The sequence below is a fragment of the Lemur catta genome, chromosome 7, assembly GCF_020740605.2.
Source record: "Lemur catta isolate mLemCat1 chromosome 7, mLemCat1.pri, whole genome shotgun sequence".
Taxonomy (NCBI): domain Eukaryota; kingdom Metazoa; phylum Chordata; class Mammalia; order Primates; family Lemuridae; genus Lemur; species Lemur catta.
In genome coordinates, this window is record NC_059134.1 from 78,731,018 (window position 1) to 78,749,062 (window position 18,045).

The following is an 18,045-nucleotide window of genomic DNA, read 5'->3' on the forward strand; positions in this document are numbered from 1 at the left end:
TTCTCCTGCCCCTCTGGCACTCGGTTTTCTTCCCACACCCTGATTCAAATGTTTCCCAAGGAGTTGTCTTTGGCCTTCTTCCCTTTTCTTCTACTCTAAGCTCTTTCAATCTAATGTTTCTAGTAATCACCTCAAAATAAAAGATTCCCAAATTTATACTCATGACACTCCATTCTATAATCTATACCCATCAATCTCTACTCCAGACTCTACTCCTATATTTCCAGATGCCCCCACCCAAATCCCATCTGAACTCAATATGTATATTCAAAATAGCTTGTCTTCTGAAACAATTTCTTTTCCTGTATTGTTTCTAATTTGTCAAAGCACCACCAGACTCCTGGTAATTTTAAAATTAGATGCTAATGATGTCACCGCTATGATCCCAGCCAAGACATCCTCTTGATTCTATTTCCGTAACATCTTTTGCATACCTTCCCTCTTCCTTCTCCCTGCCTCTCCTGTGCCCTAATTCAGATTCTCATAATTCTCACCTGGACTATTGCTCCATTTGCGTGTTCATTTGTCTCTTTGACCTCTCTCAACTCCAAACTCTCCGCTATAGGACTACAACTATTGAAAGTCATGTCTGATCAAACCATTCCCTAGTTTGAAAAACTTCAACAGTCAATCAAGAGTTCAAACTCCATTAGTCTGCCAAGAAAGGTCCTCAATCTGGCCCCAAACTCCTTTCTAGGTTTCTATCCCATAACTTCCTTTCAGGAATTCAACAGTGCAACCAAACCAAACATTTTTACTACCTATCCCAGTCTATCTCCCACCTTTGCTCATGGTCCTCTGCACATCTTTGCACATCTCCTCATGAATAACTCCTTCCATCCCTCAAGGCTCTCCAGAGATGCCATCAATTTTTCTTGCTAAAAGTAATTTCCCTTCTCGTTTGAACTCCCATCACTCGGGTACACTGTTCCTCTCCCCTGAAACAAGAATTCCATTTAATTCAGCACTGATCACAGTGCTTTACCTAACAAAAGTTTGTTGAATTAATGACTGGTCTATAAGTCTTTCCTCATCTGCAAGGGCAGAGTCAGACTTGAGATTGACACCAGGCTCCCTTACTCATGAGCCATGTAACCTTGGGCAAGTTACTTAACCTCTCTGGAAGAAAAACTCAGCCTCCTCATCAGCAAAATGGGAATAAATCAGCTCGCACAGTTTCATGAGTTAAAACAAAACAATGTCCTAGGAAGGCCTATCCAGCACGTAGTAGATCCCAGTTAGTACAAGCGCCCTTCCCATTTTTCTCTTTTCACCCTTACTCTCTAATCTGAAAGCTCCCCAAATGACACATTTGAGAGAATGACAGGAATAAAACAAGCAACACTCCTCTATGAGCTCACTGCCTACTTCCCAACAGTAAGGGTGGTGGTGATCTTTGCTCCCAAGTCATCCTACCAGAAGGCTACGAAGTGGAACAAGAGAATGCTTCCAAAGATTTTTTTTAACTGACAAACATCACCAGAGCAATTGAGGAACTATTCTGCTTTTTCTGGGAAATTACTTCAGTCAATAGAGCTTATCTGAGAAGGTTTCATCAACGGAGTAAACCTTAAGTGAGTCAAACTTTAGTTTGGAAGCAAAGGAAATTCCTTGTTAAATATTAGAAGAGAACAGTAGCTACTTTCTATAGCTCTAAACAACACAGTAAGATTATTCAAGACTACGTATATATCTCAGACATATAAAAGTTCATAGGATATTTAGCAATGGCATGGAACCCTGTAGGTCTAATTCTGGCTCAGTTACACACTATGTTACTCAGGGCAAGCCACTTAACTACTAGTAGGTCTTGATATTCTCATCTGTAAAAGGGTATGGCTAAACAAGAACATCTTATTTAGGAAGAACTCCTGTTAACAAATGTGTCCCGTGAACTTACTATGGGAAATATTGGGCAGCCGATCACCTCTGATAACTGTAGACCTATTTAAAGCTGCAGGTAACAGTGAAGTGGATGGCCCTTTTAGCTTCCCTCCAATTCTGTGTCTTTCAAGGCAACATTATAGCATAGAGATTAAGAACAATGATCTGAATCAGATTAACCAAGATTCATTTCCTGGATCTGCTATTTACTATATGACCACAGTAAGGGTTTCCACCTTTCTAAAGCCTCCATGTCATTATCTGTAAATCGGTAATAATAAACTCCTCATAGGGGCCTTGTGAACATTAAATCAGGTAGTGTATACTAAGTTTTTGGCACATAATTAAGTTTTTAGCATTAGCTCAGGTAAACCATGAAAAAATAGTTTTAGAAATTTAAAATGAATTATTGAGACACAGGAATCAGATGCAATTTGTGATTCTGGATTATATACTAGACAAGATGTTTTTTTTTCCTTTTGCTCTAAAGGATATCAGTGGGACAGCTGTTGAAATTTGAATAACAGATCAAATGATAATATATATCAAAGCTAGTTTTCTGAGTCTGACGATTGATTATACTATGGTTATTTAAGATAATATCCTTGTGTTTCTGGAATAAACACTGCAATATGTGAAGATTTGTCCACAATTTACTCTCAAATGGTTCGGAAAAAAATTGCATATATTGTGTGTGCATGTGGACAGACAGCAAGAAAGAGAATGAATGCTAACATTTGGGGAATCTGAGTGAAGTGTATATGAAAAATTATGCTCGCAAGCTTTTAAAAGTCTGAAATTATTTTGATATATAATATTATATATATACACACAGAATGCTCTTATATGTTTTATATATGTTACTATATATGGATTGAATTATATACATGGATTGAATAGCTGAAATTGATATGTACATATTATCTATGTTTATATATATAATTCAACCATTTAAAACAATTTAATTTTGACCCACCCCTGTTTTGATTTGATTTTAAACCAACCTCCCTGTTCAAATTATTTGCTAGTCCTCTTTTGTAAAGTAGTGCCTCCATTTAGAATTGCCACACAGATGAAACGAAATGACAATCTTCAATTAGTACTCAGAGACCTAAGTTTCACTTTAGCACTGCAAAGCCTCCCAAAGTCAAATTATGTTTCGAAACAAATGGAATTATCCTAGTCATATAGTATGTTTTAAACAATAATTGTCCACCTGCCAGAGCTGGCAATGGCTTCTACTGTTGTTGCCACATCAAAGTAACAGCCACAGAGATTTTGCAGTGATAGCCTACGGAAAAGTAGTTGCATATTCCTTCTGCTGTTTCTAACTAAATCATTTTCACTTCAAATTTCAGCCATTCCCCAAATGGCTACCAATGCCCTGACAAGTCCAAAGGAGAACAAAAATATCTCTGGCAACATTACATCAGGCAACATTTAGCATTGATCCTGTCAATGCTAAATGAATGTTTTCTAAAAACTCTGGCTTTCCTTTTACATTGCTGACAGAAACCCATTTTGGCCTACTCCAACTCCTATCCTCTAACAAAACCACCTCTCCTCCAAAAACTTCAAGAAAAAGAAATGCAGCAATGTTTAAGATGATTAGTGAAATTCACCTCACCTCACATGGACATACTACTTTATGGTCACAAAGTACTTTTCCATAAATTAATCTATTTTTCCTTTATAGTAGTCCTGTGAAAAGTCCCATTTCAAAGACTAGGAAAAGTATAAAAATCAAGACTTTTCCAAGATTTCAGAACTTGGCATGTATTGAATTTAGGGCCAGAACCTATGTTTTTGTATTCTCAAAGTGGGACGGGGGTGGAATCACTGGGTAACAATGTTTAAAAGCTATAAAACTTTCAAAAGTAGGTTAAATGTAAAGATAAAACTGGTTAGCACCTAAAGTACATTTCACTGAAAAAGTTGGATGGGATATTTCCCTGAAAATAAATATATATCATGTCTTACAGTGTTTCGGAAAGAACAGAGCTCTAGAGGCCTGACTTCAAGTCCCAGCAAAACAGCATACCAGGTCCATGAACTTGAACGAGGCCCTTAACCTCTTCAGCTGAGCTTCTACCTTTGTGAAACTGACTTCCTTACAGAGTTATGGGAATAAATGTGTGTACGTTGTGAAGCTCATGCTATTTACCATCATATCTTTGTAAAATTGAATCCTTCAGGCTCCCAACAGGTCGGCTGTGTTCCTAGTGTCAGCAAATGGTATCCAGTTATCCAGAGCACAAATCCTAGGCTCTTCCCCTATCACTCATCCTCACATCAAATTAAAGTCCTTCAGAATAAAGTATAACTCCTTATCTTAAAAAGATCCTTCATGATCTGGCCTCATCTCCTGACATTTTTCTATATTTAAGCTTCAATCTTGTCATAACAAGCCCCTTCATGTGTCCTTAAACTTCTGAAATTTCTACCTCTGGGTTTTTGCATAGGCTGTGAAGTTCTTCCTGGAGTACCCTTTAGATCCACCTTCATTTGGCTTACTCCTTCCTATGTGTCCTTCAAGACTCTGGAAGCTAATCCTCAATCCTTTCCCAAATCCTACAGTCTTAAGTAAATATACTGCCTTTATTTAGGCTTCTGCTCCTTGCACATACTTCTTCACTATAGGTTATTAAGCATGAAATGTCCAATTTTCTTAAGTACTAAGTTTGACAGTTGATATCTCTGACATTTCACTCTGACATTTCTTATTTCATTTTTATTGTGAAGGTACATCCTCATTCTTTCAAACGCATGGTTTGGCTTGTGATTAGCTTTCAAAGTTTTTTTTAGAGCAATTTTTGTGAAACCAGGGGTAAGTCAACATTCACGTTATTTTCCAATACGAATTCCGTTGTGGAACCAATGCTGCGCAGACAGCTTGAAATATCAATGAAGTGTTTGGGAAGGATGTGGCTAATGAGCACACAGGACATTGATGTTTGAGAAGTTCTCTTCTGGTGATTTTGATCTTGAAAATGAGCCACATGGGAGACCTGGCACCAAGGTGGATAATGATGAGCTGAAAGCTGTAGTGGAAACGAATCCATCTCAACCTAGGCATGAATTAGCAGCAATGTTTGATGTTATTACTCCAGCAATATTGGACCATTTGAAACAAATAGGGAAGGTAAAGAAGCTGGGTAGATGGGTACTGCATGAATTAAATGAGTGTCAGAAGAGAAATCATCTCAAAGCTTGCCTTTCTTTGCTGTCATGACATAAAGGCAAACCATTTCTACACCATGCTATTACGTGTGATGAAAAATTGATTTTTTCTGACAATCTCAAGTATTGGGCACAATGGTTGGATAAAGATGAAGTGCTGAAACACAGTCCAAAACTGAATATTCATCAAAATTTAATGGCATCTATTTGGTGGTCTAGTGCTGGTATTATCCATTACGGCTTTACGAAACCTAGTCGATTGATTACAGTAGATGTCTACTGCAACCAACTGGAGGAAGTGATGAGAATGCCTGTGATTAAGCAGCCGAGATTGGTCAATAGAGACAGGCCAATCCTCTTGCAAGACAACACTTGACCACATGTCACACAATGCTGCTCAAACTACAGAGGATGGACTTGAAAACTCTGTCATCTGCCATATTCACTGTACCTTGCACCAACTGACTACCACTTCTTCCTGGCTTTGGACCACTTCTTGCAAGGACAAATATTCAATTCTCAAAAAGCTGTGGAAAACGCCTTTTGAGATTTTATCGCCACTTGCTCTCCAGACTTCTTTGTTACTGGCATAAACAAGCAATCCTTAAGACAACAAAACTGTGTCGATAGTTTAGGCTCGTACTTTGAGTGTACTGCTTCTTGTTTGAGATATAATAAACTAAACTTTTGATTCGAAATTGGACATTTCATATTTAATGACCTAATAGTTTTTTCTCTCCCTCTAGGTCAACGTTGTACAATAGAACTTTCTGCAGTGATGGAAATGATCTATATCTGCACTGTGTAACACAGTAGCCACTAGCCACAGGTAGCTATTGCACTCTTAAAGTGTGACTGGTTCAAGTAAGGAACTGAATTTTTAATTTAAGTATTTTTATGTTTAACATGTTTGATATTTTCTTCCCAAAATATCATAGCAAATATATTTAGCATATATCAAAAGCAGTTAAAAGATAGGAAGTTCTTTTCCTTTGGACATCAACTTTTAAAAACAGGAACAACTTTTGGAAAAGTGAATTTATAAATCATACAAAATGGGATGCAATATAACACTGACACGCAATTTTTCAAAGATACTGGTTTTAGCTGTTTCCAGGTTTGTGCAAGGTGACAAAAGCAGTCTCTAGCATGTCGATCAAGAAAACATATGCAATTGTTGGCTACTACATGTAAGTATTTTAAATCTAAATTTAAATAGCCACCTGTGTCTAGTAGCTAGAGTACTGGACAGCACAGCTCTAGAGAGTCTGTCAACCCTGAAAACAGGACCATGGTTGTGTCTGTATCCCTAGTACCCACCACAGGACCTGGCATAGAGTAGGATTCAGGGTTTGTTGAAAGAGTAAGTGAATGTGTAAATATCTATAAACACTTCTTCCATATTGTTGGGAAGTGGTTCCACCCAATACTCCAAGCACTCTAGACCACCATATCAAATCTGGCCAAACCCAGTCACATCTTGTAAAGTGCAGTTCATTAACTAACATGGAAAAACCCTCCAGCAAATCACTTCTACTCAGGGCATTTGGCTTTGCAGTCACTCTTAAATGACTTCCAGATGACTTCTGGACAAATGGTTACACTGCTTATGAAATATTACAATAGTCATGGCAGCATCATTTTAGAATGTCAAAATCAACTACATTGCTCTATGAAGAAAAAATGTAGGCTTTTTACCATGTTTTTATTAACATGGAAAATTCCCTTGAATGCTTACAGTATTACTAAAGTATTAAAGACTATTTTGAAGTGTTCTTTAAAAATAACACTCAGCTCTCCTAACCGAATTCATTTTTGAAATCCCATACAACATTTGGAGAAGGTGTACTGACTTGATTTGATGGGCTTCATTACTGTGACAGCAGAATATGGAGAGAGCATGACCTCGCCACAGTGAACCAGCTGTCAAATTCAATTTGGTTCCAATTAAAAAATCCTGGTTGACAGAATTCATGAGGTTGACAAATGCTTGGTCATTTGAGATTTTTAAGAAATCTAAGATGTGAACTTCACAAAGCAGATTAACCAGGTCTGACTCCACTTCCAGGTCTTCACTACAAAATCCCTCAAAGTATAACTGGCAATTAAAGGCACCAACAAAAGTGGTCCGCACAGAATGGCCCTGTCCAGAACAAGGATGGGATGCACCGTCGCCTGTCTGGTGCATCACGTATCCCACAGTGGTTATACAACCGCTGAATAACCGCTTAATGTCCTTTCATCCCATAATTACTTCTGTAAAGAGAGACTAATCCTAAAGTCTAAAACTATATATGAAATAAAAAGGAAGAGGTAAGTCATCTCAAGGTTTGATTAGGGGAGTAGAGGTGGAAGCTTCAAATGCACAGTTCATTCTTTTTTAAGTCTATTTAAAATACTAACTTAAAATAACTATCTCAAAATAATTAATGTCCACTACAGAATAAAAAAATAGGAGGTGAAAATAAAACACACACTTAATCCTTTTACCCAAAGATAACACTTGGTATACATTCTACTGGCTTTTTTCCCCCTTATGCTCTTTTATAACAGTAAACACCTAGCTAGCATTTATATAACACTCAACTCAGTTTCATGCACTGTCCTAAGCATTTAACATATATTAATTCATTCTGTCTTCACTAGAATACTATGAGGGAGGGATTATTAGCATCTGTACCTTATAGACAAAGAAACTGAGCAGAAAGAGGTTAAGTAATTTGACCCAGTTCACAAACTTCTAAGTGGCAAATAATCTCTGTTCAATTTTTGCTGTGGGAGCATTATGTTCAACTAAGTAGTATGGGAAGAAAAATTTCTCCTTAACTTTATTAAGCCCTTACCTGCTACTTCAATATCCTGTCATAAGCAGAGTGCACAATCTGTATATCTTATTTGACTCCTGTTCCTCATTCTGGGGGAGAGCCTGAGCTAAGATAGGAGACATTCACTGACTTGGATCTAATACTCAACAGCTGGGCTGTATGGCACAATCTGTAATATGAATTTAGATCCCTTCAGGGCTGTATCTCTTTGATGTTCTTAGCATCAATCTGTCACTTTCCTACCTCTATGTATTACATAACACATTAGCCTGGCTTTTAAAAGCCTATATTAACTTGATTCAAGTCTGATTTTTATTTTTTCACTGGTATTCTTAAAATATAAATATAGAGTTCCCAATTTCTTTAAAATCCAAAAGTGCCTATTTTGATTGTGGACTTCAAAAAAATGTGGCCAGCACAACAAAATGGAGGTTAAAACAAGTAGAAAAAAATATTTCCACAATGCAAACTGTTAAATTGGAAATGTGAGCCACAACTAAGCTCAGAAACCTTCTTAAAGGTACTCTTAGTGACCTGGACGATGTTCCATGCCTTCGCCTCATTGCCAAGGTCATCTGCTGATGTCTAAGGGGAACTACACTCAGTTTCCTGCTGGCTCACTACTGCTGTTGTCTGTTCCGTCACGACCCTGAAACACCTTGTGTTATTTTTTTATGGTTCTGTTACCCATACAGCAACTCCTTGGCAACAATGGTAATTATCCAGCAGCCTTGTTATCTAAGGATAACCCTGTAATTAGCTTGTGTCACTGCAGCATTCATGGTCATAATAATTGCAGCAAAATAAAAAAAAAGTCCCATGGAAGTAACATTTTTTAGTTCTGGCTTACAAAAATAACTTTGGCAACTACGCTCCTTAAAAAAATCAAGACATGATTTCCTCCACACAAAGTCCACTGAAACTAAGCTATCTGAATGTCCCCTAACCAAACCGATTAGCTCTACAGTAAAAGCTCCCAAAGAGATGGGTGAAAAAACATACACACACATTTTCTCAAAGCAATACTTACAGCTCTTCTAGAAAAGGAAAGTTCTTAAATGCATCTTCTGGTAACTGAGTAATGTTGTTCATGCTGATATCCCTGGAAAACATAAAGAACACTGTTAAATAAATGATATTAGGCTTAAAGCATTCAAGCCAAGAGAAAATGAATTAGGTGCTGAAATTTTGTAGATAAGCAAGAAAAATGAGCATAGAAGACATGCAGAAATGCTCATAATTTGGCTTCACAATGCAATGCTTAGAAAATACAGAAAATCTCAATGTTTTGTTACAAATTATGTCCCGTAATTTAGCAATGTACCCAGATCCTAGATTCTCCCCCTTTCAGTATCCTTGGAAAAAATGTCTCAAACTTCTACTAGTGGGCCAGTGTGGCTTCTCAGTGCTCTGATATTTAAAGTGCTATCTGATCAAAATAAACAAATGGATACCCTGCGTCTTGATAAATAGATTTGCAGGTGAGGGTAGCTTCTGGAGTCACTGTCAAGGACAATAAAAGCTTGTCCTAGGATCTACTGTAGTCACATTTTCTTCCAAACCTTTCAGAGTCCTCCAGGTAATAGTTGTAAGTGGATTTCATTTTTAGCTTATGAACAGATGCGAGCTGGAGGCAAGTGCATACATGACAGGTATGCAGTCCATTTCCAGTTTCTCCTTAGAGTGTCAGCAGAAAGGAGAGAACTCACTCAGCGATATAACTCAACAATTAACTAGTTCAAACGGCTAAAAAGTACTTTATTAACCATTTCCCTCTTTCCTGGCAGCTGCCTTTTGAATTGGCATTCTCTCCCACACTCCACTTGCTATCAACACCATGAAAGACAGGTTAAGGCAGCCTCCTAAGGGAAGTCCCCCCGGGGTCTCTCTCTAGAAGTCACCATGGAAGTTCACACTTATGACATTCCCATTAGTAGATTAAACATATTGGTACGAGGAGGGAAGAGAGAAGTCAAGCACACCAAAGTCAGCCAACGATGATAATGCTGGGTTATTAATATTTTCAATTCAGTCAGGTGAAATTTTCTTTTAAAGGAAGTGATACCTTCAGTACTGTGGTAGGTGTAAGTCCCTTCTCCTCATCTTTCCTCTCACTAAAATTTAGAAATGGAATCCACATCCCTTCTTACTGGCCACTCCCAAGGCAGGTCTGGAAAACTGCTTGGCAGGGGAATAACGGTAACAGCAACCAAAACAGCAGGCGCAGCAGCAGCTGACATGCAGCGAATGCTTGTAACATGGAAAGACTGCACATAAAATCTCACTTTACAAATGGGGAAACTGAGCTAAAATAACCTCCTCAAACCATTCAACAAGTGGTGCAACACAGGAAATGTGAATTCCAGAGCCCAGGATCTCAAGTGCAAACTTTGAGCCTTGTTAAGTATTATTTGAATCCTGTTAACTACTTCTCTCCAGTAGTAGTCAAGATATAAAGCAAACTCTTGAGTCCAGCCAAGCTTACAAAGTGGGAGGAACAAGGCCCCCAAGACCTTGGCATAATCATCAATGAACCTCTGGAAGAGCCCTTTTGCTTGACAATTGGGTGCAGGGGGTGAGAAGACAGGGAGATCAGGGAGCAGAACTAAATACCTATAGCAATTAAACCGAAGTCTATATAAATTTCTTAGCACAGGAAACTTCACTTTAGTTGATACTTATGACCATACAGACTCATGTATATTTCAAAATTTTATATCATTGAAAACAACTCAAATCCTACTAAAGATAACTCATAAGAAAAACAAAATTAATATGCTTCTCCAGGAACTATTTTTTTGTTTTTCTGAGATGGGGTCTTGCTATGTTGCCCAGGCTGGTATTGAACTTTTAAGCTCAAAGGATCCTCCTGCCTCAGCCTTCCGAGTAGCTGGGAATACAGGAGCATGCCACCACACCCAGCAGGAATTATTATTTGCAAATCTAGGCTCCAATACTACTGTAATCCGCGATCATTATCCCCAGGGAAGGAGAGAGGAAACTCTGTTTTTCATAAACACTGTAGCAAGATACTGGAGAAATAGCACCAAAATAGGGGTTAGAAGAAGCAAGCTCAATTCCTGTATTACCACAGCCTCGACATGATCCTGGGTCTCCCTTTTCTTATCAGGAAACTGAGGAGCTGAGCTGACTGGTTGGGTGGTTTCCTGGCCTGACATGATATACTGTCATTACATACTGAATTCACCTTTTTCTGTAGATTTTTCATGGAGGGGCCCACCCTTCCTGATGAAAACAGATGAGATTCATTTTATGGAATGTTTCTGAAAAATTGACCATAACGCAAAACTTAAAGACTACTAGTTTGCCATTATAAAACTACTGGGTCAAAACAAAACTAAACAAACAAACAAAAAAAAAACACCACTGAGTCATTTTCCCTGAAACTGGCCTTACCCAATAAAATCATTCTTAAGAATACAACAAAACTTTAAATCACAATTGAAAGGCAAAATAATTATCTGAGTAAACACCGATTCTGTAAAATATCACACAATTCTGGTGCTTATTAGTCATTCCAATAAAAGGAGAAAGAAGGACAACAATAATATGCTTTACAAAACGAGGCATTCCGTACCATTCGCTCTAGCTTGGCACACCTGAATTCAGGTGACTATCACAGTTAACAGGAAAAATTGATTAATTGCCTCCCCAGCAAAAAACACATAATTAAAGACAATTTATACCACACTATTCTCTGCATTCCAATTTTTTAACACACACACATATATATAATTCTCTCATTTTTTTTTTCCTGAGAGTAACAAGACATAACAGGTAGTTTCGCTATGAGCCATAAATGCAAATTAGTGGGACTCCTTATTTACAAACTAATGTATGTTAAACACATGATGAAGTTCATTTCAAAGCTTCATATTCAGAAACAACATATTGTCAAATTTTTCTGAATTCCACACATCCAGAGAGGTCCTCTCTTTATAGGTATTTTCCCTCATACTTCCTGGGCTTCAGTTATAAAACATTTATGAATGAAGTAAAAAAGGAGTTGGGGGCAGGGGATGGTAAGCTACAAGATGTTATCTCCAGAGAAGCTCTGGAAACATGTGGTTACATAGTATAATGTGGGTGGGTACTCATTTAAAATAATGAGGGCTAATGGTGAAAAACAACCTACAGACAGACAGTCTTGCTCTAGACCTGACATCACCAACACCTGCAATATACAGATTTTATAAATAAGAGGCTACAAAGAACACATGGAATTAAACTGTATAAATTCACAAATGGAAGCCCTATAATGATAATTACAAATATATGAGCTCGTAAGCCACATAGATTAAAATACATAAGTCAAAAATATTTGTTTAAAGAATTTTCAGCTAGAAGATGCTCCTACAAATCGGTACCTTCAAATTCACATGAGCCAATGCAATCTCACTAGTGATATCAGTAATTAATCCCAGCGGTCTACCATCCCAGGGTCCTACCAAGAAATAAACATAACACAGAAAACAAACAAACAAAAATCATACAAGGTCAAAGCACCACCAAATCACAAACAGCTCTGGAGGACAATTTCAAGAGATCTGATGGCCTTACTTGGAGCTAGCCTTACACCGTTGGGAGGAGGGGTTTTGGAGCCAGACAGACCAAGGTTTACCTGTGGATTCACTACCACTAGCTGTGTGACCTTCCTTCCACAAACTGTTCATCTTTTCTGAGCCCTGGCTAATTCATTGGTAAAATGTTGGCAATAATAATTGAACCTTGTAGATTGCTGTGAAGATCAGAAAACACCAATTCACATATTATAAGCTCAGTAAGTAATAGCTATTATCTTATGGTCCATGTTTTTCCTGCTCCTGGAAGCCATCTGCATCCAATGGACTGAGAGTGGACTAAGGAGGGTAAGCATCACACTGCCTTTGTTGGCCTTTCCAGAAAGAAACCACTTTTACAGAAGAGAAACACTAAATGCTGCAGAAGACCTAGAACCTGGAGTTATTCCTAAATATAAAACTAAACTCCAGAATTCAAGGAGCCAAAGATTTTAAGGTGGAAGAACCGTTCGGGATCAAATATTTCATTAAAAAAAAAAATCAGAAACACAAAAGCACATCACCTCACTAGAAAAATAAACCTGAATGCCCAAATACCAGCAGTCACTGATTTTAAAATTAACATTAAAAGTGTGCAATTGTTTAATTGAAACTGCCAAATCTCCCCAGTGGTTAAACTCTCATCTTTTTTTCCCCTATAAAATTCCCTAATGTTAAAGTACCTACAGAGTAAAGAAGAACATCATGTTTCAACAAGGTACCTTTTAAAATCCCTGTAAAATGGTCTGTAAGCAAGCCTAACCTGTTTGCTGATGGCCAAGCATGTACTTCTGTGGACTCTGCCATGGCATCCTCACTGGGCCTGGGCCTTCTGCCACAGAATTATTTAATTTTAAATATGCTGTGATTGACCCAGTGTTATCTAAATTTGAACAAGCCCTCCTATTTGTATTAGATAAAACTGTACTGCTACTACCATAGTGTTGATTGTATCTCAAATATTACCTGGCAGTTTAAAAAGTCACTAAAATACATATGGGTTCCAGGGAACACAGGGTTCTCTAAAGTATTCTCTAAGGAAAAAAAAATGGTGGTGATGTCCTTAAACTCAAAAAATACCTGTTGATAACGATCAAGAACTAATACTCTCCCCGAGGCTTTTCCAGGGTCTTTGGTAATCAACCCGAAATTTCAGGCCAATCTCCAGTTAACAGATGTCTACAGTATGACCAAAAACAAAAAACTAAAACTAACTGCAAAATTTGCCTCCCGTGGAACAAATCTGAAGAGAAGATCTCTCTCTCATCCACAAGTATTAAATAGTATAGACGCACATAACGCCAAAGTTCTAGTTTCTAAAGTTTAATTTCTTTCCTGACATTATTCCCTATCTTTGGTCACTTTGTTGTTTTATAACAACAAAAGTGACCTATGTTAATTGTTTTTTAAAAATTGAAATATGGAGAAAACCATCCATAATATCAACACCCACAGATGACCACTGCATATGTCATGGGTATCATTACAGATTTTTAAAATACATATGGTATACATTTTTACAAATATGAAATCATATAGTTCTGAACATGTTCATCTCTTGACACCTTAGATTCTTCATTTGCAAAATGAAAAACAAACTCCTCTGAAAATCTTTTAATGAAAGTGTAAATATTAAAGTCTAATATATATCAATGCTATCTTTGGCAGCCCATACATCATGGGATGGAAACATCTTTGCTACCAGAAGCCATTTTGCCAAAAGGAATAAGAAGTTAAAGGGTTTTCCTTTTCAAAAGAGAAAGGAGATAACCTGTCATCCATTTAACCAATGTTTACAAAGTACCCATTATCCACATATGTACAAGGCACCATGCTAGGATGATGAGGATTTTATGCCAAAAGATACGTCGACAGTTATTTTTTGTACAAAAATCCATCAGTCCACTCTATTTTGAACTTGCTATTACTGTTTAAGATACTGTTGCAATGTTCAATTAAATTTATATTTTTAAAAATTGCATTATTGCATTTTGAAAACATTAAGAACATCTACATATTCACGAAAGTACAGCTCTTTTACACTGCAAAAATGGGGCCAAAACAGTACATATGCCATTATAGTCAGATTTTGCTCCAGAGATATTTTCCTGACCTTAAATGTTTTAGCACTTCTAGAATCCACCTAAGGGTCACAATAGACACCGCCTAATGTCTTGTGCATCATTTCTACTACAAACAGTTTTAGGCAGCAGGAAAAACTGGCGCCATGCTGTCTGTCATCTTCGCTGGCGTTTTCAAGTACCAAGGCTCAGTGTTTCCCAGCAGAAGGAATCCAAAATTTGCTTCTCCGCAGCCTTAGGATTTTTAAGAGGATAGATGCCACAACAACCATACTGACACTGAAAAATAAATGCTAATTACTACACAGAACAGTTACCAACTTGTAAAGTCATTAATCTACTTAAGGTGCTTGAACATCCTAAGTACATGATCTTCCTAACAACTCAGAAAGGCTAGAGAAGATGCCACCTTCAAATCTTAGAAAAAAATTAAAATAAAAACTCTTTCCTATCAGAGATGAAGCACATTTAATTCATGTTAGGATCATCTAGTTTCATGGATTAAAACCTCTGTTTTAGCACCTTTTAGAATTTTCCCGATTAAAGACTTTCAAAGCTGTGTTGCCATCGTTAAGAAAGTGAAAAGATATGAAAAAGAATGGGAGGAAATATTTGCAAAACATATATCAGATAAAGAATTTGTATCATAATACAGAAAGAACTCTCAAAGTCAGTAACAAGAAAACAAGCCCAATTTTAAAATGGGCAAAAGATTTGAACAGATACTTCCCCAAAGAAGATGCAGAAATGGCAAACAAGCACATAAAAAGAGGTTCAACAGCAATTATTAAGGAAATGCAAATTAAACCACAATGAGATACAACACAACTATTAGAATGGCAAAAATGGTATAGTTGACAATACCAAGTGCTGACAAGGATGTAGAACAACTGGAACTCTCATACATGGCTAGCAACAATGCAAAATGGTACAACCACTTTGGGGGATAGTTTGGTAGTTTCTTATAAAATTAAACATATACTTAGGAGCACACGATCCAGGAATTCTAGGTATAAATAAAATAATTGGCCCAAACTGGAAACAACCTGAATATCCTTCTACCAGTGAACGGATAAAGCAACTCTGGTATATCTATACAATGGAATAATTATCCAGCAACAAAAAGGAACAGACTGATATAAGCAACAGCGTAGATGAACCTCAAATACCTTATGCTAAGTCAAATAAGCCAGAGGCAAAAGACTACATACATATTATATGATTTCATTTATATGGCATTCTCCAAAAGGTAAACCTATAAAGACAGAAAACAGATCAGTGGTGGCCAATAATAGCTGGGCGTCAGGTGGAGTGGGGTGTGGTAGAGAAAAGGCTGGCTATAAAAGGGCACAAGAGAACCTTCTGGAGTGATGGAAATGTTCTATATGTTGATTTTGATGACAGTTATATAATTGCAGTTTTTTCAAAACACTTAGAATTGTATATTAAAGTGTGATGTTCCTTGAAGTGTTTGGCAAAGAAAAAAATTAAAAAGCAAATAAATAAAAAGTGTGAATTTTATATCATATGTAAATTAACCTTCAATACCTGTGTTGTCTTTTTATAAACAAGAGCATATATGATAAAACCTCCTTATGTTTCCTCCCCAGGAAAAAAAATAATTCATCCTAGGTCTATCCTTTCTCTCCAAGCTCTACCTAAAACCAAAAAATGCAATGCACAGCACTGTCTTGGGAATCAGGAGACCTGGGGCTGTCTTTTTGATTTCTGCTATCAAGAAATCAAAGCAAAGCAGCCTCTTCATTCTCTTTACTGAACAGCTATTGGGTCTGTGCCTGTACTGGGAAAAGGGAGACAGTCTCTAACCCTCAAGAGCTTCTGAGGCAGAGAGAGGAACAATGACAAAACAAGTAAATACTATGACATGTGTGGCCCAGCAAGGGAAGATGATCAAATCAGACCTGGAGCTCATGAAAGACTTCCAGTGGCAGGGCTCTTGGGTGAGGCAGAAGATACTTTAGAGAGTAAATTATCTCTACTTTATAGAGACCTGCTATTTTGATCTGTGCTCTCACCCATTAGGTTGGCAAGGTTTCTCAGTAGAGACACAATTGGCATGTTGAACAGGATAATTCTTCATTATTCAAGGCAATCCTGCTTACTAGGGCATCCCTGTCTCCCAGTGCACTAATCAAGGGCAAGCAGAAGGGCTCCCAAACACTTCCAACGTATCCTTAGGAAGCTGGTAGTACAGAGAGGGACATGAAGTACATTTAGCAGGTGGCAAATGATACTTTTGAAAAGAAATGTAATGAATACCTGATATCAAAGTTAAGTACATTACATAAGTATTGCTTACTAACAATTAGATTTTTTAAATATATTATATATTATATACACATATATACATTCATATATACACATACACATATATATGTATGTGGTCCTGATGTAAAAAATATATATGCTTTTTTATGTATTTATATATTATGGAAAATATATATGCACATACATACATATATATGTATGTGGTCATGATGTAAAAAAAGTGTAGTCCACACTGGGCTCAGAGTAAAAAATTGAAAGCCTCTGAACTAGACAACTGGTATCTTGGGGAGAGCAAGGGATGCCTTCCTGGCAGAGAGAATTATCATGTGCGAAAGCATGGTCAACTGAGATAAAACCAGAGTGGTCTCAGAGATAAAACCATCAAGGAAATAGAGAATTTGAGCAGTATGGTTAAAAAAAGATAAGACCGTCAAGGAATTTGAGCATTACAGCACTACGGCTACAAGTGGTGAGAGAAGCTACAGAGACAAGCAGAAGGCACATTCCTAAAGGCCTGATATGCCACCTTTAGAAATCAGAACTCTATTTGAAAAGCATGGAAAGCTGTCGGTGAAGTTTACGCATGTCAAGTTTGCCATAGAGAGATCATTCTGGTAGCCAGATATTATTATACAACGGGACGAAAGGAGAGGAAGCCAGGAAGAAGAAACCCAGCCCTTCTGGATTTCAGCTTCCTTTACTGTGAAGTATTTTGTACTCACTAACTTCTAAAGCCTTTTCCAAATCTATCATTACTACTCCTCCTTTGACATTCCTGCTCCCGCACATTCCATGCATAATTAGTACAAAATAAGAAACCCTTAGATTCATGTTTTTCCTATTTATGTGTGTAGGCCCATTTGCTTGTTTGGCAAGTGTGTGAATGAGACTTACACATACCCCCTTCAGAATTACAAGACTTCAGCAATTAAGAAGACGCATGACTTCATTTCCAAAGGTAATATTTTATGCTGTAATTGTTTATGCTCTTGATGAAGCAATACCACCTAGGAGACATTTAAGGGTGTGTTCTTCAAGGAGATGCTAACCCTGTAAATTAGAAGAGAGAACAAAACACCGGTGTGTAAATATCACACCACAACAAAAGGCATGTGTAGCTTAAATTACACATCCTTAAAAGGGTAACTTTAAGAAATAAAACTAGTTAGGCTAATTCAATATTTTCTAAGGTTAAAGCAAGTACAG

The 18,045-nt window shown here is 37.3% G+C and overlaps 1 protein-coding gene across 2 annotated transcripts in view; it reads right to left on the reverse strand.

Moving 5' to 3' along the window:
- LGR4 (leucine rich repeat containing G protein-coupled receptor 4) overlaps positions 1 to 18,045 on the reverse strand; it is a 94,230-nt gene that overhangs the window by 36,193 nt on the left and 39,992 nt on the right. For both annotated transcript variants that reach the window (XM_045557702.1, XM_045557703.1), the window contains exon 2: positions 8,920 to 8,991. In XM_045557702.1, coding sequence (XP_045413658.1) covers positions 8,920 to 8,991 — 72 coding nt within the window. The remainder of the gene's footprint in view (positions 1 to 8,919; positions 8,992 to 18,045) is intronic.